This window comes from Rhineura floridana, chromosome 6 (genome assembly GCF_030035675.1).
Source record: "Rhineura floridana isolate rRhiFlo1 chromosome 6, rRhiFlo1.hap2, whole genome shotgun sequence".
In the NCBI taxonomy this organism is placed as follows: Eukaryota; Metazoa; Chordata; class Lepidosauria; order Squamata; family Rhineuridae; genus Rhineura; species Rhineura floridana.
The window spans coordinates 856,838-877,836 of record NC_084485.1 but is presented as its reverse complement, the minus strand read 5'-3'; the positions used below and the strand labels follow the sequence as shown (position 1 = coordinate 877,836).

Sequence of the window (20,999 nt, the reverse complement as noted above, 5' to 3'; positions counted from 1 at the left end):
CATGGCCCCGTCAGAGGACTCCTCAGATGAGGATGACTCGGGAGTAACAGCAGCAGACCCAGGAGCAGCAGGAGACTCGGAGGAGCCTCCTGAGAATCCAGCTCCTTCTGCCCCTCAGCTGCAGAGCACCCCTGGGACAGCAGAGGCCCTGCAGCCAGACACAGACAGTGAACAGGATACTCCCCCCTCACCTGCAGAACGTAGACAGCAGAAGGTCAGGCAGAAGAGAGGCAGGCCTGTCTCCTTAAGGCCCAAACGCTGAGGGCTCACACCTGCTGTCCATCCTGCTCTTTATAAGGCACACCTTGGCTGCAGCTTGTTGCTGACTACAATGTCAGGCGTGGCTTTGTGTAGACCTAGTTTCCCTGCAGCATCTCTTTGACTGACCTCCTTGGCAATTGATCCCGGACCTCCACTGACCTCGCTTCTGGACTTCTGACTTGGCAAGTACGCTTTGGATAGGCCTGGCAGATTTACAACCCGACTGCTGGCTAAGGACTTTCCTTCCCTGCCAAAGACCCAGGAATTTCCAGCCCCCCCTGACACTGCTGATGCAGTGTAGAGCTGACAGCTTTTTTATTGCTTTTGGCATCTCTTGCTAGCCTCAGCTCATTCTCAGCTTTAGCCTTCCTGACACCATCCCTGCAATTCTGTGATACCTGCCTGTACTCTTCCTTTGTGGCCTGGCCTTCTTTCCATTTCCTGTATGTGTCCTTTTTTGTTTTCAGGTCATCTCTAAACTTTTTGTGAAGCCACATTGGCTTCTTCTGTTGTTTCCCCCCTTTCTTCCTTGTTGGAATTGCTTGCCATTGCACTTTTAGAATTTCGTTTTTTAGAAACTCCCATCCATCTTGGACTCCTTTTCTCATGAGGGTCGCTTGCCATGGAACAGTACTTACAATTGTTCTGAGTTTATTCAATCAATCAATCAATCTTTATTGTTACAGTCATAGACCCAAAACATACAAATAAAATACAATAACTATCCTAGTGGAACTATAATACAATATACGATATTACAAAGAGGCATCAGGTCCGTCGGGAGGTGAGAATTCCCCCCGTATAGATTGGGCAGCAAAGATAAATTTGGCAACAGATAAAGTGAAATCTCTATTTGAGGCCGACAGCAGATGGGGAAGTAAAGCGTTGAGCGGCTTATGTGAAAACTTTTTTGTGATAGGAGTTATGTATGTAAGACATTCAATAATGTATAATGGGCAGTCATTAGGGTCGCTTGCCATGGAACAGTACTTACAATTGTTCTGAGTTTATTAAAATCGGCTTTCCTGAAGTCCAGGGTGCGCGTATGGCTACTCTCAGCTTTTGCTTCTGTTAAAATCAAGAATTCAAGTATAGTGTGGTCACTTTCCCCCAGAGTTCCCGGAAATGCCACTTCATCCACCAAATCATCTCTATTGGTTAGAATCAAGTCCAGGATAGCTGATCCTCTGGTTGCTTCCTCCAGTTTCTGTAGGAGAAAGTTATCTCCAGCACAAGTCAGAAATTTCTTGGAGGGGCTGTGTTTGGCAGAATTTGTCTCCCAACAGATAACGGGATAGTTGAAATCCCCCATCATGCCTCCTCGAAACACTGGCAATTTGCTTTTCAAAAGTTACATTCTCATCTTCTCCTTGATTGGGTGGTCGGTAGTACACTCCAAGCACCACATTCCTTTTATTAATTGTCCCATTAATTTTAATTCAGATACTCTCGGTAGAGCTACCAAGCTCATCTTCCTGTATTTCTGTGCAGGGATATATGTTTTTAACATATAGCACGACTCCACCTCCCTTTTTATTCCTTTTGGGTTTTTTTTTAACAAGTTATATCCTTCAATTGCTGTATTCCAGTCATAGGAGTCATCTGACCAACTTTCAGCTATACCTATCAAGTCGTAATTGCCCTCCTGTATTAAGAGTTCAGGTTCGTCCTGCTTGTTTCCCATGCTCTGCGCATTAGTATACAGACATCGAAGACCATGTGATTTATGGCTTGTCTTCCTTACTACATTTTTCTGAGGGCTGTTACTGGGCCCTCCTGATGATCTTCTCCATGCTGCGGCCAAGCACATTCTTCCCAGTCCTTGTGAGATGCAACCTGTCACTTGCCAGCAGCCCACCTTCCAGGAATCATAGCTTGTGGTCCCAGAATCCAAATCTCTCACATCGGCCCCACCTTCATAGCCATTCATTCACACGGAGTATTTTTCTTTCCCTTTCTACTCCTCTTCTAAGTACTGGAAGGATGGATGAAAAAACTATCTGGGCCCCAAAGTCCTTGAGTTTCCTTCCCAGAGCGTCAAAGTCTGATGTGATTTCTTCATAGTTCCGTTTAGCAGTATCATTTGTTCCCACATGGATGAGGAGAAAGGGATACCTGTTGGTGGGCTAGATGAGTGATGGCAACCTTTCCATCACATCCCTAATCCTTCCTCCTGGTAGACAGCATACCTGGCGAGTCCACGGATCTTCTCAGCATACTTGGGTTTTGATCCCACGCAGTAGGGAGTCTCCCACTACTAGTACTCTTCTCTTCTTGTTGTTGTGGGATGTGGTTTCATTGTCCCTGTTTGATTGAGCTTCAGCCTCTTGCTCATTGTCGCACGAGGTCTCCTGCAATTCTTCCACCACAGGCTGTCCTCCAGTCTCATCCTCAAGTGGTAGAAAGCGGTTCCATAGTTCCACTGGTGAAGGGTGTCTTCTAGCTGTTCTGCTCCTGTCACCTTTTCCCACAGAGTTTCCTCCACTTTGTTGTTCCTCTCGAAAGCAGCCTCCTCTTCTGCTACCACATGCTGTTGTTCTTCCACCTCCACTTCTCTTTGCTGCTGTTGTTCCAGCGTTCTCTTTAAGAACTCCTCATCTTCTCTTATAGTCCTCAGTGTGGCCACCCACCGTTGCAGGCCTCTCACTTTTTCTTCCAGCAGTGCCACGAGCTTGCAATTGTTGCACATGGACGCCATGTTGTTCTCAGGCAAGAAAACAAACATGGCACACACCTTGCAGGTCACAACCACTGGAGTATCCTTCCCGTCCATACTCTCTCCTACCTTTTGTTTCCTTCTGACTACTTGTTTTGGAGTGGCCTGTGCTTTGTCCTGCCCTACTTCAGGTTAAATGAAATTTAATAGGGATAAATGCAAAATTCTACACCTCAGAAAACCAAGTGCACAAATTTAAGTTGGGGGATACTTGGCTCAGCAATACTACATGCGAGAAGAATCTTGAGATTGTTGTTCATGAGCCAACATTGCAATGTGGCTGCAAAAAAGGCAAACTATTTTAGGTTGCATTAACAGAAGTATCATTTCCAAATCGTGTGAAATATTAGTTCCCCTCTATTCAGCACAGGTTAGGCCTCATCTTGAGTATTGCGTCCAGTTCTGGTATCCACACTTCGAGAAGGATGCAGACAAACTGGAATAGGCTCAGAGGAGGGCAACAAGGATGATCAGGGGACTGGAAACAAAGCTCTGTGAGGAGAGACTGAAAGAACTGAGCATGTTTAGCCTGGAGCGAGACTGAGGGGAGATAGATAGCACTCTTCAAGTACTTGAAATGTTGGTCACACAGAGGAGGGCCAGGATCTCATCTTGATCATCCCAGACACGGAATAATGGGCTCAAGATATAGAAAGCCAGATTTCGGCTGAACATCAGGAAAAACTTCCTGTTAAAGCAGTACAACAATGAAACCAATGACTCTCTCCAACACTGGAGGCCGTCAAGAGGCAGCTGGACAGCTGCCTGTCAGGAATGCTTTGAGCTGGATTCTGCCTTCAGCAGAGGGTTGGACTCGATGACCTTATAGGCCCCTTCCAATTCTACTATTCTATCCTGTATGAAAATGTTCCCCCATAGGCTTTTCTGTGTTACCTTCCTTAATGTCTCTCTTTGTGTAGAGACCGTCCAGTCCTTTGTGCCTGCATGTACATTTGCAGGTTTTGAAATGACCATCCTAAAAGCACATTTCAAAGACAGGACGCAGCCGGAGGCCGCTAAGATGCCACTGTAACCTCTGGGCAGCCCTCACCTTTTCCTAGGTTTGCCCCCCCCCGAAACTGAAGAGTCCACATGCTATTTGGGGCAGCCAAACTGCCCCCCCCGGCAGCGAAAGTCCTCCTGACTCTCCTGGCCTCACTCCTGGGGAGCCTGGGAAGGGGCAGGACTGAGTGCAGTTGGGTGGGGGTCGTCCTGTTCTTACTCCGGCTTAGCCAGAACTTTGACTGTTTCTACTTTTGTTTGTTTTTAAAGCATAAAAATGTATGCGTGTGTGTTTAGGTTTTTTATTATTATTTAGGGCATCTCGGGGTTTTTCTTGTCTGTGGGTCCTCTTGAACTTTTATAAGGGAAGGGGGGTATGAATAAGCCTCTCTGCAAGTGGGTGGGGCACAAGGAGGTGGATGCATGTGAGGGTGAGGTTTTTGGCTTGAAGTAGCTTAGCCTTTGGTGCCATCCAAGTGGGAGTGTTGTTGATGGTGCTGCAAACTGGCTTCTGCTGTGCCTCTGACTTGCCTCCTTTGCAGTGGGCTCCTGCTGCCATGCTGAGGCCCTCCCTGCAGGGCGGCAGTGTGTGAATATCAACAAAACGTTTTTTAAAAACAGATCTCAGTCTCCCTCTGTCTCTCTCTCTCTTCGCACCCCCCTCCCCAATGAAATAGGGCCTGAGTTAGGAGAGCAGGGAACCATTTGTGGTATCTTTTGTTTGTTGCTGCCCAACTGCAGCCTGGGTGGCTGGTCAGGGTGAGCGGCCCAAGCAATTTCCAAGCTATCCCAATATCTGGAACAGGTCTTTCTGCGGTGCAGCTCTGCTGACGTTACAAAGAAGAACTCATCTTTGGGGGGGCTTGACCATGTTGGAGAACTCATAAGTTTAGGAATTTGTGGGGTGTGGTCAAACGTTTTGAACTGGGGAGGGGAGGACAGCTTTTTCCTGTGAACACAGAGAAAGAAGGATAAGCTGGAGGGGCTCTGATGCTAGCGCTGACCTTGCCTTTGATGTTGCAAAGGGAGGTTGAGAGAGGCATTAGGGCAAGTGAATCCTTTTGATTGAGAGGGGTTTCTGTTGGTGTTTGCGGCAATAACTGGGCACTTGGCTTTCACTAGTAAGCTCTTTTAATGTCTTTATTGATTTGTTCATTCACCACAGGCTGGGAACCTTTTTCAGCCCAAAGACGGCTGCGTTCCCTTCTGGGGCACCACCCACGGGCCGGAGGCAACGGTGGGCTGAGCAACCAATGTAAATTTTGCCTTTCTGCAGTAGGCTTGTTTGTACACAGGCTTTCAGGCTCTGCTTGGTCCTCCATCTGTGTGTCCTTGAACTCTGATAAGGAATATTGACACATTTCAGCTGGGCAAAACTATTCCGAGGGCAAAGCACAGCCAGGGAAGGGTGTCGCTTATGGACAGCCCTGATGTCCTAAGAGGAGGTTTGGCCGTGGCTGGTAGGGATGTGACAGTGTGGGTCTCTTGCATGCTTGAGGGTGATGTTTGTGGAACAAAACGTTGGCATAGGATTTGAGGGGATACCAAATTGGGGGAGGGGGGTTTGCAATTAATGGTCCTCCTTGCACTGTTAGGCATCCGGATATGTATTTTCCCCCTGAAGGTGGGAAAGCGTGTGTGCGTCTGCGTGCGCTCAACAGGCAATTTTGATGGGGGAAGGATTAAGCAACTCCCCCCTCAACTGTTTCAAATTGGCGGCGCTTCCATGGCTTCTTTTCGTTCACAATCGAAACATAGCGTGGGGAGACTGTCCCACGCATCTGGTGTATAACATCTTCTGGGCCTGTGATAATGCATGGAGCTCACAAAATATGGGAAGGGCCCACAGTTCAGTGGCAGGGCATCTGTTTTGCATTCGGAAAGCCCCAGGTTGAAGCCCCAGTGGCATTTCCAGGTAGGGCTCGGAGGCTCTCTGCCTGACACCCTGGAGAGTAGCTGCCAGCCAGTGCAGGCAATAGTGAGCTCCAGGACTAACCCAGTATAGTTTTCTGCCTGAGGCAGACAGGATGACACCCCACCCCTCCCCTGAAGCAGACTGGAGGGGCAACAGGGCAGTGCCCACCACAGCTAAGGGCAGCAGGGAAGCTTCAGGGGTGCAGGGAAGGGCCAGACGGCATTGCTCACCCCCCCCATCTAGCATTCGCCACCTGAGGCATGCTGCCTCACTCTACCTAATGGCAGTGTGCCGGCCATGCTGAGTGAGGGGGAGGGACGGCCTCTTGCCCTCTCTTGCCTGTCTCTACCTGAAGAATTGTCAGGCAAGCCTCCTGCCTGCCTGGGCCAGCGCAGCAGCCTCCAGCTATGGCCCAAGCCTTGCAGGAAGTGAGGAAGTGGGTGTGATCCCCCAAGGAATTTCACTGCCTGGGACGGCCCAGGCAGAGGCCCCTTGGCTCTCTGGCAGAGCTCAGCTCAGCTCAGCCTGGGAGGCAGCTGAAAAAACCTACCCGGGGTGGGGTCCCTGCTCGCTTCCTCTCCCTGCATGATGCATTGGTTTCCCTTCCCCAGAGATGCAGGGGCATCCCCAGCCCTGCTGTGCTTGGTAAATCCCAGAGCCGCGTCACCAAAGCCATGCACGGAAGGGAGCCTCCATGTGGCTTTTGCTTCTGCACCCAGAACAGCATTCACAGCGCAAAGGGGAATTTGTGGGTTTGCTCAGAACCTTCCTGCAAAGCAAGAAGGGGGAGGGACAGCCAAGTCCTCCTAGAACAGCCCTTTCCTGGCACCAGGATTGTAAACCAAGTGGGGATCTGACCAATGGCGCCTCCAGCCTGTCCTTATTGTTATGAGCATGGGGGGTTGGAATGGATGATTTCTGTGGGTCACCTTTCCAGCCTCTGATTTGGAATCCTATGCCCTGGGGGCTGGCTCTGCTAGCCAGATGAATCTCCTTTGTTAATCAAATAGAGTGGCCAGGTAAGATAATGGGCCGATCAGTTGCCTAGCAATGGTGAACGGGCCAGGAAGACCCCTTTTGTCATTTTAAACTCTACAGGAGAGCCTCCCCCCACTCCTGGGAGCTAGCAGAAGTGTGCTGGCAGTTTTTAGTGTGTTCTAGAGAATGGCTGGGGCTGCAGGCATGCAGAGAGGCTATCCCTCTGCATCATGGGTATAGGATGCCCCTGCACCCAGATGGAAAAGCTGGATATTGGACCGCTGATGCATTGAACCCCTCCATCCTAAGCTCAGGTTGGAATGTGTGTAAATAAATAAACCATATTTCATAAAGACACCACAGTCTCCGCTGACCTTCTTCCCAAAGGAAACCAAACACTGGAGAGGCGCAAGGACCCCCGAAATCTCACCGCTCGGAGATTGGAGGAGGCGCGCAACAGTATTTTGCAGGAGTGATACAACTGCATCCCAGGAGGAGGTTAGGCTTGCGCATCTGAAGCCCATATAAAAAAGATGTTTGGAAAGTGATGAGCATATGCAATGACAACTCTGGGATGATCAAATGACTAATGAGAAGACGTGTAAACACCCCACAGGCAAAGCAGGACAAATGCTCATTGTTGTGTAACTGTGGCTGCCAACATGGATGGCTTTAAAAGAGGCTTGGAGGGCAAATTCATGGAGGATAAGGCCTTCAAAGGCTAGTAGCCATGCCTCCACAGTGCCGAATACCAGTTGCTGTGGTGCTCAGGTCCTGCTTGCAGGCCTCCGGTTGGGAACAGGACGCTGGACTAGATGGGCCACTCTCACAGGAAGCCCCACGTAGGGTAGCTGTGAGGTCACCAGTGGGTGAACCACAGTGGTCAAGCTGCCTCATCCAGGTAACAAACAAAGACCTCCTTCTCTGCCCTGAATCTCCTGCCAATCAGCCCCCGCCTGCTTTCTCGCGCTGACTCTTGTAGGGCACATGCAAACCTCCCGTTTGGTTTCATGACACAGGTTTGGTAGGGAGACTTCCTCGAGGGTCGTGTCCCATGTTTGGAATGTGCAGGGCACGGCTTCCATGTTCTGCCCCAGGCACACAGAGTGCCTTTGGACAGCCCGTGTTGCTTGCTTGCTTGCCCTACCCGGGGTCCCAGAGGCCCTACCAGCAGGCAACTGGTTGGGCCTGTAGCTTGAAATGTTACGGTGAGGGAGTTGAAGGCTCCCTTGAGGGGTCCATCATCAGCCAATGGGAAACAGCAAAAACCTGAAGCAAATCTGTTTTATTTTTACATCTGATTTCTTTGGAGAAGGACTAGCATATCCCTCAAGGAGAGACCCCCAAGTCTCTCTGTGGGTCTGGCCACAGACCTTTTGGGTGTGTGTGTGAGTCATTCGTATGCATTTTATCCCTCCAACCTTTGCCAACATGGCACCCTTCATATATTGTGGCTTACAGCTCCCACCTGTCTTCTCTCAGCCTAACCTACCTCACAGGGTTGTTGTGAGGAAAAAATGGAGAGGGAGGAGAGCTATGTACGTCACCTGGATCTCCTTGGAGGAAAGGTCACAGAATAGTAGAGTTGGAAGGGGCCTATAAGGCCAGCGAATCTAACCCCTGTGAGATGGAATATAAATGTAGTAACAGTTATTATGAACATTTACACTTTTTTTAAAAAAAATACCCTCACCTGTCCAGCTAGCACAACCTGGAGTTGTAGTCCAAAACATTTGGAGGGCAGTAGGTTGAGAAAGGAGCCTTCTGTAAAAGGTGTATTTATTTTGTATATATTTGCACCCCACCTACACCCCGCTTAGTTCATCCTCACAACACTCCTGAAGGGTAGGCTAAGCTGAGAGTGTGACTGCATGTCAATGGTCACATCCCTGAAGCAGGCCAGAGATGGCTTTGCTGCAGCGGGGAGTAATGGGTGGGCAGGCCAGGCATCACTCCAGTTGGTTTCGTTTGGAGGGGCTGTTAGATCATAGAATACTAAGAGAGTTGGAAGGGGCTTATGAGGCCATCGAGTCCAACCCCCTGCTCAATGCAGGAATCCAAATTAAAGCATTCCCAACAGATGGCTGTCCAGCTGCCTCTTGAAGGCCTCCAGTGTCAGAGAGCCCACCACCTCCCTAGGCCATTGATTCCATTGTCATATGGCTCTAACAGGAAGTTTTTCCTGATGTTCAGCCAAAATTTGGCTTCCTGTAACCCGAGCCCATTATTCTGTGTCCTGCAGTCTGGGACCACCAGCACGATCCCGGTCCTCCTCTGTGTGGCAACCTTTCAAGTACTTGGACAGCGCTATCCTAAACAGGCCCAGTTCGTTCAGTCTTTCCTCATGGATGCCTGCCCTTTGCGGCGCCTCTTTACCGCCAAACCCGGTGGGGGCCATAGCGGAGGCCTTGGGGGCAGAGGTCCAGGGCCCCACTCGCAGGAAGGAGGGGCCAAGATCCGCCCAGGCTTTTTCCCCTAGTTCGTCAACGGGCGGCAACCCTACGGCCCATGCCCAAGGCTGAATTCCTAACCGCAACCCGCCGGGCAATCGCGTCCTCCGGCCTGGGCGAGGAGGCCTCCGGAGACGCGACAGAAAGACGCTTTGTCCACGCTCAGAGGCACGCCCGGCTTCCTAGCTCCTGCGGCTGACTCGGCGCCAAGCCAACAGCTGGGAGATTCCAAGCGACCGAAGCCCTGCCCGTGGGGGCTGGCCAGCCCACGGGCCGCCCCCTCCGAGGAACGCCGCCGCACCGGATTGGCAGGAGCGCCCTGCGTCCGTCCCCTCCGACTCTGGGGCTTATAAGGCCGGACGCAGCAGTTGCTGCCGCCGCGAGTGTCAAGTGACGGAGCGATGGGGTTGCGGGTGCTGAGCTTGGCTGTGGCGTGTGGGGCCGGCTGCGCTTTCGCCTTCCTGGCGGTGAGTTTCGCTTTCCCTTCGGCCTGGAGGGCGTCTCGGCTGGCGCGACCCGTCCGCAGCTCCACTTTCCGGGCAGGCGAGACTGGCACACCCTTCCGGGAAAGCCGCGCCGGTGGGGTCTGGCGCGCGCTCTGTGCCCCAGGCGGAGGGTCTGGACAGCCCGGCCGCCCCTTCTCTCTCTCACGGCTTCCTCTTTCGGCGCCTGGGAATCCCCCTCGCTCGCGAGTGCCTCGCCCGCGGCGCCCTCCTCCTCCTGCCAGGGGCCCGGGGAAGGCGAGCTCTCCTGTCGGGGCCGTTGTGGGTGCCGCTTGAACTGCTGGCGAACCCCCGTAGACGGCAGGCGGGGGCGCTTCGCCCTTCTGCCCTCGCTTAGCCGCCTCGGGGCGGGGGTCGCGGGCTAGTGAAGGGCGGGCTAGACCCCAACCGCTCCCCGGGCCCCCGCGGGGGGGGCGCTTCTTTTGGCAGCGGAGCAGTTTCAGATTGACTCAGGTGCCTTAAGCCCCCCTCTCCCCCCCGCGCATGGTAATGTGTATTGTGGTGCATAACATTCCTTCCGCGCTTGTTAGAAATCTTTCAGTAGGTACCCTTTGGAACTCCCTGCGTGGGGACAAATTCATGGAGGACAGGGCTATCAATGGCTACTAGCCATGATGGCTGTGCTCTGCCACCCTAGTCAGAGGCAGCATGCTTCTGAAAACCAGTTGCCGGAAGCCTCAGGAGGGGAGAGTGTTCTTGCACTCGGGTCCTGCTTGCGGGCTTCCCCCAGGCACCTGGTTGGCCACTGTGAGAACAGGATGCTGGACTAGATGGGCCACTGGCCTGATCCAGCAGGCTCTTCTTATGTCCTTATGACTCGCTACGGAGACAGGCGCCTTGGCTGTATTCCTTTTGGTGTCTGCCTAAAACTTTTTTGTTTAGGCAAGCCTATCCTGACACACAGATGTCCATTTAGGCAATCTTTCCAGTCTGCTGCTGTTTTAATTGTTTAAGATGTTTTAATTACTTGTTTTTAGATGCTCTTGGAGGCCGCTGATTCAAAGGTCACCATCAGTCGCAATCGACTTGAAGGCATATAACAACAAAGCTTTTACTGATAATTTAATTTTTTTCTGTAAACTTTTTAGAGTTTTTTTTATAATCAAGCTGTACATAAATTTTGTTAAATGAATTAATGCTGCTTCAAATGTGTGAAGCCAGAGTTTCTGCTGGGGGGGTGTCACCTTCTGCTCATTCATTCAGATGGGGGGTTGGACTTATGCCCCTAAGTCCCACTTTGACACCCCCCTGCACACCTTTTTGGTATTCTCAAGAGCCAAGCTGCACATGGGATGGAGGGCCCTGGCGGATCAGCCTCCTAGCAGTTTCCCTCTCAGTCCAGGGCAGCTGGGGGGGTCATTTGCTGGGGTTCAGCCCTTTCCCCAGCTCCAGGTCCCTTCAGGGAGGCAGGCGTGACTCTCTGGCATGCTGCATCATTTGGGCCTGGGTCATCCTGGCATCATTTGGGGTCAGGGGCTTGTCTCTGCACACAGCAGCAGGGGCTGCCCTGGTTGATTCACAAGAAGGTGGGGACTTTCCCCTACTCTTTGGCACACAAGGGGGGATTTCAAGCCACCCATGTGACGGCGGGAGGGAATGGGAGGCAGCTGCAGGCCTGCATGGGGCCTCCTTCCCTTCAGTGGTGCGTCTGGATGGGCTCCATGGAAAGCAGTGTGCACTTTTGTCTGGCATGATGAATCTGGGGGGTCTTTGACTTGCACCTGTTGGCCACTGTGAGAACAGGATGCTGGACTAGATGGGCCACTGGCCTGATCCAGCAGGCTCTTCTTATGTTCTTATGAATCAAATATGAAGTCCCCCCCCCATCCTGCCCCCATGGATCTGCAGGGGGCTGGTGAGGCTCCTTTGCCCAGCTGCACCCTAGAGCCTTCCCAGGGCAAATGTATTAGTATTATTTGTACCCTACTCTGATGCCAAAAACCTCCGGGTGGCCAGCTTTATTCTCTCCACAATCTGGTGAGGTAGCCTAGGAGTCCCCTCTGGCAGACATGAGCCATGATCCCTCAGGAAGGCCTCCTGTATATCTGTACATCATCTACTCTCTCTCTACTCCTGCGGCTTCTTGGTGCCAAGCGGTCCTCTGGGCCTTTGCCAGCCATCCTCCAAAGCCAGGCAGCCTGTTCCCGAGGCATCCCAGGCAGCGGCCGGCTTGCCTGGCCCCCTTTTGAGCCTCTCCAGGTTTGGAGGCTCGGCAGCTCCCCTTGTCCCCGAATGGACCTTTGTGGATCCTCAGAACAGCTGAGCCTTGGTTCTTGCCCTTTCTCACCTCTGTGCTCCCTTTGAGCACTATAGGCAATTGCTGCCTCCACCGCTGTCATGGATCTGGCAGGGGCCTGGGTTGATGCGCTGGAGCTGGATGTGTTCAGATACTGGCCTGCCTCTTTCTGGATCTCCATTGCCTTCAAATCTGTAAGCCCCTTGAAAACAACAGTGATTACTAGAAGCCAACACGGATTTATCAAGAACAAATCCCGTCAAACTAATCTTATGCCATTTTTTAAATTGGGTGACCGCCCTAGTAGACTCTGGGAATGCTTTGGACATAATATATCTACTTCAGCAAAGCTTTTGACAAAGTGTAAACTGCCCAGAGAGCTTCAGCTATGGGGCAGTATATAAATGTAATAAATAAATAAAGTGCCCCATGATATTCTGATTAGCAATCTAGCTAAATGCGGTCTGGATGGAACTGTCAGGTGGATCCGCAGCTGGCTACAGAATCGTACTCCAAAGAGTTCAATCAATGGTTCCTTCTCAAACTGGGGAGAGGGAATGAGTGGGGTACTGCAGGGCTCGGTCCTGGGCCTAGTGCTCTTCAACATTTTTATTAATAATTTGGATGAGGAAGTTCAGGGAATGTTTTTCAAATTTGCAGATGATACAAAATTGGGAGGGATACAGCTAATACCCTGGAGGACAGAAAAAAAAATTCAAAGTGATTTTGATAGTCTGGAGCATTAGGCTGAAAACAGCAAAATGAAATTTAACAGGAATAAATGCAAAGTTCTACAACTAGGAAAAAGAAACCAAATGCACAGTTATAAGATGGGGGATACTTGGCTCAGCAATACTACATGCAAGAAGGATCTTGGAATTGTTGTTGATCAACACTGAATATGAGCCAAAAGTGTGACATGGCTGCAAAAAAGGCAAATGTTATTTTGGGCTGCATTAACAGAAGTATAGTTTCCAAATTGCGTGAAGTATTGGTTCCCTCAGTTTGGCACTGGTTAGGCCTCATCTTGAGTACTGCATCCATTTCTGGACACCACTTTAAGAAGGATGCAGACAAACTGAAATGGGTTCAGAAAAGGGCAATAAGGATGATCAGGGGACTGGAAACAAAGCCCTATGAGGAGAGACTGAAAGAACTGGGCCTGTTTAGCCTTGAGGGGAGATAGGATAGCACTCTTCGAGTACTTGAAAGGTTCCCACACACTGGAGGACCAGGACCTCGTCTCGATCATCCCAGAGTGCAGGACACGGAATAATGGGCTCAAGTTGCAGGAAGCCAGATTTCAACTGAACATCAGGAAAAACCTCCTAACTGTTGGAGTGGTACTACAGTGGAACCAATGACCTAGGGAGGTTGCGGGCTCTCTGACATGGGAGGCATTCAAGGGGCAGCTGGACAGCCACCTGTCTGGTATGCTTTAATTTGGATTCCTGCATTGAGCAGGGGGTTGGACTCGATGGCCTCATAGGCCCTTCCCAACCCTGTGATTTGATTATTCTATGAATGATAGCCCACCATCTGGGCTGGGTTAAGAACCAGCAGGTGCATGTTTCTTCAGCCTTGTTCTGTGGGAGGGCTAGGAGCTTCAAAGCCAAGTGGCCTGGTGGTGAGACGGTGACAGATAAGCAACATTTATTATCATATTTCCCAAACCGCTTGAACGGAAGTTTGGGTGTTGCAGGCAACAGCTCTCTCTTCATAGCGGCTTTGTGGTTTGGGTTTGTGAGAGGCTTGGGGGGGCAGAGTGAGGCTGGGAGGGTGACGATGACAACTGTTATGTTGAAGTTGTGACTAATGCTCTACCTCCTCCTCTCTCTGCTCAGTTGCAGTGCCTGGCGTTGGAGCAGGGCCCGAACTGTACCGCCACTCAGTACAAGCAGGGCGACAGGTGCTGCCAGAAATGTCCGCCAGGTACAAGCCATGTGGGACTCCTGCCCCTCCCTCCCTCCCTCCCCCTTTGGGCTCCCCCACCCCACCCTGCGAGGGCCAAGGCCTGCGGCAGGGGAATCCTTAGACTCATCCCTGTGCTCAGGCAGAGTCCGATGACGCTTGGGGCAGATGTGCCTGTGGGCCCCTTTGCCTGCCAGAAGCAGCAATCCCATGGCCTGCTGCAGTCAAAAGCCCGCCTGCCCCATGCCAGCCAGCGCTCTTCTCTGTCTCTGTCTCTCTCTGTTTCTCTGTCTCTGTCTCTCTCTGTCTGTCTGTCTGTCTGTCTCTCTCTCTCTCTCCCCCCCCAACCTGGGCCATTCAAGATCAGAGTGAGAACACCCCCAGAGAACAGAGGAAGCAGCCTGATACCACGTCTGGCCTTGGATCGCCCCCTCCACCCACACAGCTGGCCCCGTTCTGCACTGGGCTCACAGAGGCACCCCACAGGGCCCATGCTCCTTCCCCACCCTGGGCACAAGCACTTACCTGGTCCCCGTTGCAGGCAACAAGGTGGAAAGCGAGTGTCCTGACGCCCTTAGCGGCTGTGAGCCATGTGAGAGTCGGCACTTCCAGGGCGCCTGGACCAAAGAGAAGCATTGCACCCCGCACAGATACTGCGATGAGAGTAAGTAGTGGTGATTGTGGGGGTGTCTCTTCTCCCCACATCCTGCCACTGGATAGGTGCTGCTGCAGATGAACCGCACGCTCGCTTTCATCTCTCCCTCCTTCAGACGCTTTTCTGTTTGTACACCGGGATGGAGATGCAACGCGGGACGTCGTGTGCAGGTGCCGGAATGGCACCCATTGCTCCAGCCACGAGTGCCAGACCTGCTGGCAAAACACCCTCTGTGGTCCGGGTCAGGGAGTCCTGCGAGAAGGTGAGTGTAGAAAGACCCCGTGAGGAAAGTGAGGGTCCCTCAGGTGAAGGCTGCTAGGGCGAAAGCCTGGCTGGATCCTGGGTTGGGCTGCGGTGCGTCCAGTGTGGGGGAAACGTCTCGCTCTATGTGCGCTCAGAGGCAGTCTTATCTGTTGCCCCTCCCAGGGCAGGGCCCTGAATCGGATTAATCCCTTCTGCAAGCAGGTGGTGATGGATGACCTGCACCCATTGTAGGGGAGTGGTGGGTGGGGGGTCAGTTGGCCTTCCACACCAGTACGGGTTCTCCCCACTTCCAGGCAGCTGTGGAGAGGCATTGCTGCAGCGGCTACATGGGACCATCACAAGACTGCAAGCGGGGGGATTTCTGGCTTCGGCCCCAGCCCCACTCTGCGCCTTGGGGTGTGATGGTACCCTAATGTGTGACGGTGTCTCCGTGTTCCTTCCAGCAAGCCACAGGAGTGATACGGTCTGTGTTGAATGTCCCAATGGCACCTTCTCAAACATCTCATCTGCCACAGCTCGATGCCAGCCATGGAGCAGGTATGATGAGTGGGGCGTCCTGTGGCTGGGCAGGGGCACTGGGGGTCCTTGGCTCCTGTGCTGCTGAACATGGCGACAACTCCAGGGCCCTCTTCCCTAGCTAAGTGTGGGCCCAAATAGGAGGCCACCTGGGCCTCGATTGGCTCTCTGTGGAGCTCCGGGTAGGGAGAGGTGGGTGCGTGCAACTGAATGCTACATGGCTAACCACACACTTCATGCAAATGTGTGTAACTGAGTCCAGGTGCCGTTTTAAGAAAAGCAGCGAAGTGGGGGGCAGGAGGCCGAGAGAAAGATCTGGAGCAAAACGGCTCATCCGGACCTCCATGGGGAGGGTTAGCACCCCTCTGCATGCTGCTGCATCTCTTTCCAAATATAAATAGAGTGTGTGGGGGGGGGGAGGTGCAGAGGCTCTTTTCAGAAAAGGCTTGTGTGGTGTAACGGCTGGTTGCCCTCTAAGAGTCTGACTCTGTCACTGCAGTTGCGAGGACAGAAAACTTGTCCGGAAGGGAAATGGAACACGCACGTCAGATGTTGTTTGCGGTGAGTGAGCTCCCAGCTACAGCCAGGGGTGGGGGGTGCAAGTTTGGCAGGGTCTGCCAGAGGGGATTGTGCCTGGGGCACATGGAGGGCAAGGAACGGGCTTTCTCTTCAAGATTCAAGGGAGCTCCAGCAGGGAAAATGCCCTCTCCCCCCATGCACTTGGGACAGTGTTGTGTGGCTTTCAGTTCCTGCCCCAAATGGGCTGAAGGTGGTGGGGAGGACTCCTAGCAGGGCTCCCTCTGGACAGCTCACCGGTGAAGGAGTGACACTGTTCCTACTGCCGTTGTGCCAGGCTTGTGCTTTTTGGGTTGGGGGCTGTTCTGACCCGGTGGGGCAAAAGTTCAGTCCAGGAAACTGACACTAAGGGGCGGGGGAGGGAAACCAATGAATTTTGAGAGAGAAACCCCAACAGAACTCTGGTACCTTCTGGTTGGGCGAGATTTGGGGAGGGGGGTTGGAAAGAATGTATATAATAATAGGACTGTGTACGGACCCCCATCCAACTTGTGCCTCTGATTTGTACATTCAGATCCAGTTTGATCTGGTCTGGGCAGATTCAATCCAGATCATGATGCAGGCATTACAAATCTCCAAAAATCCCCTTCATTTGCATTGCAAAACCACAAAGGCCATAACTTTCTTGTTTGGTGGCTTACGGACATGAAATTTGGGGACGTGGAAGCCCCTATAGAGGGGATTACCCCTGCAAAATATCAAGTCAGTAGCTCCAGGGGTTTTCAGGCTAGCCACCATTCAGGGTTGCTTTTTCAAAAGAATTTTTTTTTTATTAAAATAAATAAAAAGACTGAGTGTTCAATCATGGCAATTGTCATGCTCCTGTGTTTACCCTGCTCCTTCCTTTGAGACCTTGAACAAAAACTGAGTGTTTTTAAAAATTAGGTCAGCAATACTTGTCACAGGTAGGTAGCATCAGCCAGACCAGCCAGTGCTTAAATAACAGACCAGATAATTGGCGGGGTATGAAAGAAAATGAATGAAAGTAAAGTTTAGGAAAATTCACCTTTACGCTAGCTGCACGTACATGCTCACACATACTAATCTGTTGAAGAAATAGGGTGGAGGGGGAGAGCATGATACTGACTAGTATCAAAGAACTCAAATGTGAAATTGCTGATCTGCTACTTAAATATGTAACTTGTCCCTCGGATCCTCCTCCGTGCCTGAGGACTGGAAAGTGGCAAATGTAATGCCAATCTTCAAAAAGGGATCCAGAGGGGATCCCGGAAATTACAGGCCAGTTAGCTTAACTTCTGTCCCTGGAAAACTGGTAGAAAGTATGATTAAAGCTAGATTAACCAAGCACATAGAAGAACAAGCCTTGCTGAAGCAGAGCCAGCATGGCTTCTGCAAGGGAAAGTCCTGTCTCAGTAACCTATTAGAATTCTTTGAGAGTGTCAACAAGCATATAGATAGAGGTGATCCAGTGGACATAGTGTACTTAGACTTTCAAAAAGCGTTTGACAAGGTACCTCACCAAAGGCTTCTGAGGAAGCTTAGCAGTCATGGAATAAGAGGAGAGGTCCTCTTGTGGGTAAGAAATTGGTTAAGAAGCAGAAAGCAGAGAGTAGGAATAAACGGACAGTTCTCCCAATGGAGGGCTGTAGAAAGTGGAGTCCCTCCAGGATCGGTATTGGGACCTGTACTTTTCAACTTGTTCATTAATGACCTAGAATTAGGAGTGAGCAGTGAAGTGGCCAAGTTTGCTGACGACACTAAATTGTTCAGGGTTGTTAAAACAAAAAGGGATTGTGAAGAGCTCCAAAAAGACCTCTCCAAACTGAGTGAATGGGCGGGAAAATGGCAAATGCAATTCAATATAAACAAGTGTAAAATTATGCATATTGGAGCAAAAAACCTTAATTTCACATATACGCTCATGGGGTCTGAACTGGCAGTGACCGACCAGGAGAGAGACCTCGGGGTTGTAGTGGACAGCACGATGGAAATGTCGACCCAGTGTGCGGCAGCTGTGAAAAAGGCAAATTCCATGCTAGGGATAATTAGGAAAGGTATTGAAAATAAAACAGCCGATATCATAATGCCGTTGTATAAATCTATGGTGCGGCCGCATTTGGAATACTGTGTACAGTTCTGGTTGCCTCATCTCGAAAAGGCTATTATAGAGTTGGAAAAGGTTCAGAAGAGGGCAACCAGAATGATCAAGGGGATGGAGCGACTCCCTTACAAGGAAAGGTTGCAGCATTTGGGGCTTTTTAGTTTAGAGAAAAGGCGGGTCAGAGGAGACATGATAGAAGTGTATAAAATTATGCATGGCATTGAGAAAGTGGATAGAGAAAAGTTCTTCTCTCTCTCTCATAATACTAGAACTCGTGGACATTCAAAGAAGCTGAATGTTGGAAGATTCAGGACAGACAAAAGGAAGTACTTCTTTACTCAGCGCATAGTTAAACTATGGAATTTGCTCCCACAAGATGCAGTAATGGCCACCAGCTTGGATGGCTTTAAAAGAAGATTAGACAAATTCATGGAGGACAGGGCTATCAATGGCTACTAGCCATGATGGCTGTGCTCTGCCACCCTAGTCAGAGGCGGCATGCTTCTGAAAACCAGTTGCCGGAAGCCTCAGGAGGGGAGAGTGTTCTTGCACTCGGGTCCTGCTTGCGGGCTTCCCCCAGGCCCCTGGTTGGCCACTGTGAGAACAGGATGCTGGACTAGATGGGCCACTGGCCTGATCCAGCAGGCTCTTCTTATGTTCTTATGTTCTTATGACTAGTTAACTACCAAAATTATTTTTAGAAGCCCAGAAATAAGCAATCAAGGAGGAAACAAAGATAGGCTTCTTAGGTTGCTAGAACAAGATTGTGGCTGCAGTTGGAAAGGTTTCTTCCTTCATTTGCAGGAATACCTGTCAATAAAACACAGCCTCCCCTCCTACCTCCCATGGTGCATGGAATTTACAGCCGAGGGCTGGTGGTTTTATTAACTCGGAATTGCCCTGTGCTTGTAAGTGAAGCTCTGGGGATGGGCTCTCTGCCCTGTTTGAGGAAGGGGCTGATGCAGGCTGCCTTGTACTATTACAAATAACTCCTGAGGCACACCAGTTCAGCTCCAGGCTCGACCAAATGTGGTACACAGCCCTAATAAGTAAAGCTGGTAAATGGAGGTTGGAAGAGAAATTGGAAGAAAGGAGCTGTGGTGGGAGGGGCTGCAGTGGGTTTGGAAGACGAGAGGGTTGCAACCTGCTGCACTGCGAAGTATTGGCTTGGGTAGAGAAACAGTGTGGTGTAGTGGTTAAGGTGCTGGACTACGGCCTGGGAGACCAGGGTTCGAATCCCCACACAGCCATGAAGTTCACTGGGGGACCTTGGGCCAGTCACTGCCTCTCAGCCTCAGAGGAAGGCAGTGGTAAACCACCTCTGAATACCGCTTACCACATAAACCCTATTCATAGGGTCGCCGTAAGTCGGGTTCGACTTGAAGGCAGTCCATCATCAGAGAAACAGTCTGGGCGAGGTTTGCCTGTTCTTAAGTTTTCATTTGGTTAATTACTATTAAATCTGTATCCCAATCTCCCAAAAGTGCACAGGATGTCAAATGCCAACATGGTTAAACAATACAATTTGAAATAAAATCATTTTAAAAACATCTAAAAATGATCTCATACCCTCAGCTAAAAATGTCAAGGTTGGCAGGAACAGAATCTTTTAGCCCTCAAATGCCTGGGTGAACCGGAATGTGTTTATGTGCTTCCTGAAAATTAATGACGAGAGAGACAGATGCACCTAAGCAGGGAGGGCATTCACCAGAACCACCACGGGGAAGGCCCTGTCAAGGGTCAGTGCTAACCAGGCAGCACCACCAACAGTGCCTCCCCTGGTGGACTTAGAACCTGAGATGTTTGATTATTGGGGGAAGCGCCATTTTTGGTGCTTGGCTCCCAAGCTGTTGAGGGCTTCTTATGCTAGTGCTAACACTCTGATTTGGGCCTGACAGCTCACAGGCAGCCGGTGCAGCACTGTCAGGACCAGTGACAGATGCTCCCATCAAGCTGCCCAACCTAGCTGCAACCTCTGGACCATTTCCAAGGACAGACCCATGTAGAACACATTATAGTAGCCAGGGGGTCATTGGTGTGTAGAAACCTGAAGCCAAACTATCTCAGTCCACAAACGGGCATGTCTAGCAATCAGCCCAAGTTTGGCTTAAGTCCTCCTAGCTACAGAAACCACTTGAGACTCCAGAGCCAGACTAGAATCCAGGAGTGCTGGCAGACTGTGAGCCTGTTCCTTCGGGGGGGTGCAGCCCCTCCAGAACAGGTTGTACTTCTAATTCCTGTCCATGGGGAGCTGCCACCCACAGCAGTTACTACGATTCAGCCCCAGTTTATTAGCTGCCATCCACCCATCCCTGCTCTGGAGCATCAGTCCAGCACCTGGAGAGCCTCTTTTGATTCCAATGGGATGGAGAGAGCTGCATGTCATCCACGGACGGGTGGCGCCGTGCTCTGCATTCCCAAGGGCTAGTGGCCAGCAGGTTCATATCGATGTTGGATAGCTCTGGGCTGCTACTGGAAGAGCAGGGTATAAATCAAGTAAACAGTAGGAGATGGAATGGGCCCTCACAGGACCCCATGGCCCAAAAGCCACTGGGCTGAGCAGCTAGTACAATTTTCTGGTAACCATCCTGCAGGGAGGAGGAGTGGGCCTGCCATGATACAGTGCCTCCAACTCCCCCAGGAAAGGAATTTGGGAGACTGGACTGTAGCTTTCTAAAACCTCCCTCCTGTGGTGAGGCATTGACCACTCCCTGGACTCGTTTTTCCTACTAGATTTTACCAGCCACGATGGGCAGGGGTTTCTCAGGCTGCAGTGACAGAAACTGATCCCACAGGCTGCAGCTTGGGGGTGGTCCAAGGACCTCCTACAAATCTGGCGTCAGGTTTGGTGCAGATCTGAGCAATTCTGCCCTCAAAGTGCTTTGCAAATCTCTCAGCAGGCTATTGTGGGCCCTTCTTAATCATACAGCACAGGTCTGGACCAGCTGATTTAT

At 51.1% G+C, this 20,999-nt stretch overlaps 1 protein-coding gene across 2 annotated transcripts in view; it reads left to right on the top strand.

The window, feature by feature from the left end:
• The window catches only part of CD40 (CD40 molecule), a 35,151-nt gene that overhangs the window by 8,998 nt on the left and 5,154 nt on the right, over positions 1–20,999 (top strand). The window contains exons 1-6 of one of the 2 annotated variants that reach the window (XM_061630697.1): positions 9,682–9,789; positions 13,906–13,993; positions 14,514–14,636; positions 14,743–14,889; positions 15,335–15,428; positions 15,907–15,968. In XM_061630697.1, coding sequence (XP_061486681.1) covers positions 9,724–9,789; positions 13,906–13,993; positions 14,514–14,636; positions 14,743–14,889; positions 15,335–15,428; positions 15,907–15,968 — 580 coding nt within the window. In that variant the 5' untranslated portion in view covers positions 9,682–9,723. Of the gene's footprint in view, positions 1–9,681; positions 9,790–13,905; positions 13,994–14,513; positions 14,637–14,742; positions 14,890–15,334; positions 15,429–15,906; positions 15,969–20,999 lie in introns of those variants that run through there. The other variant, XM_061630696.1, reaches the window with a different exon arrangement.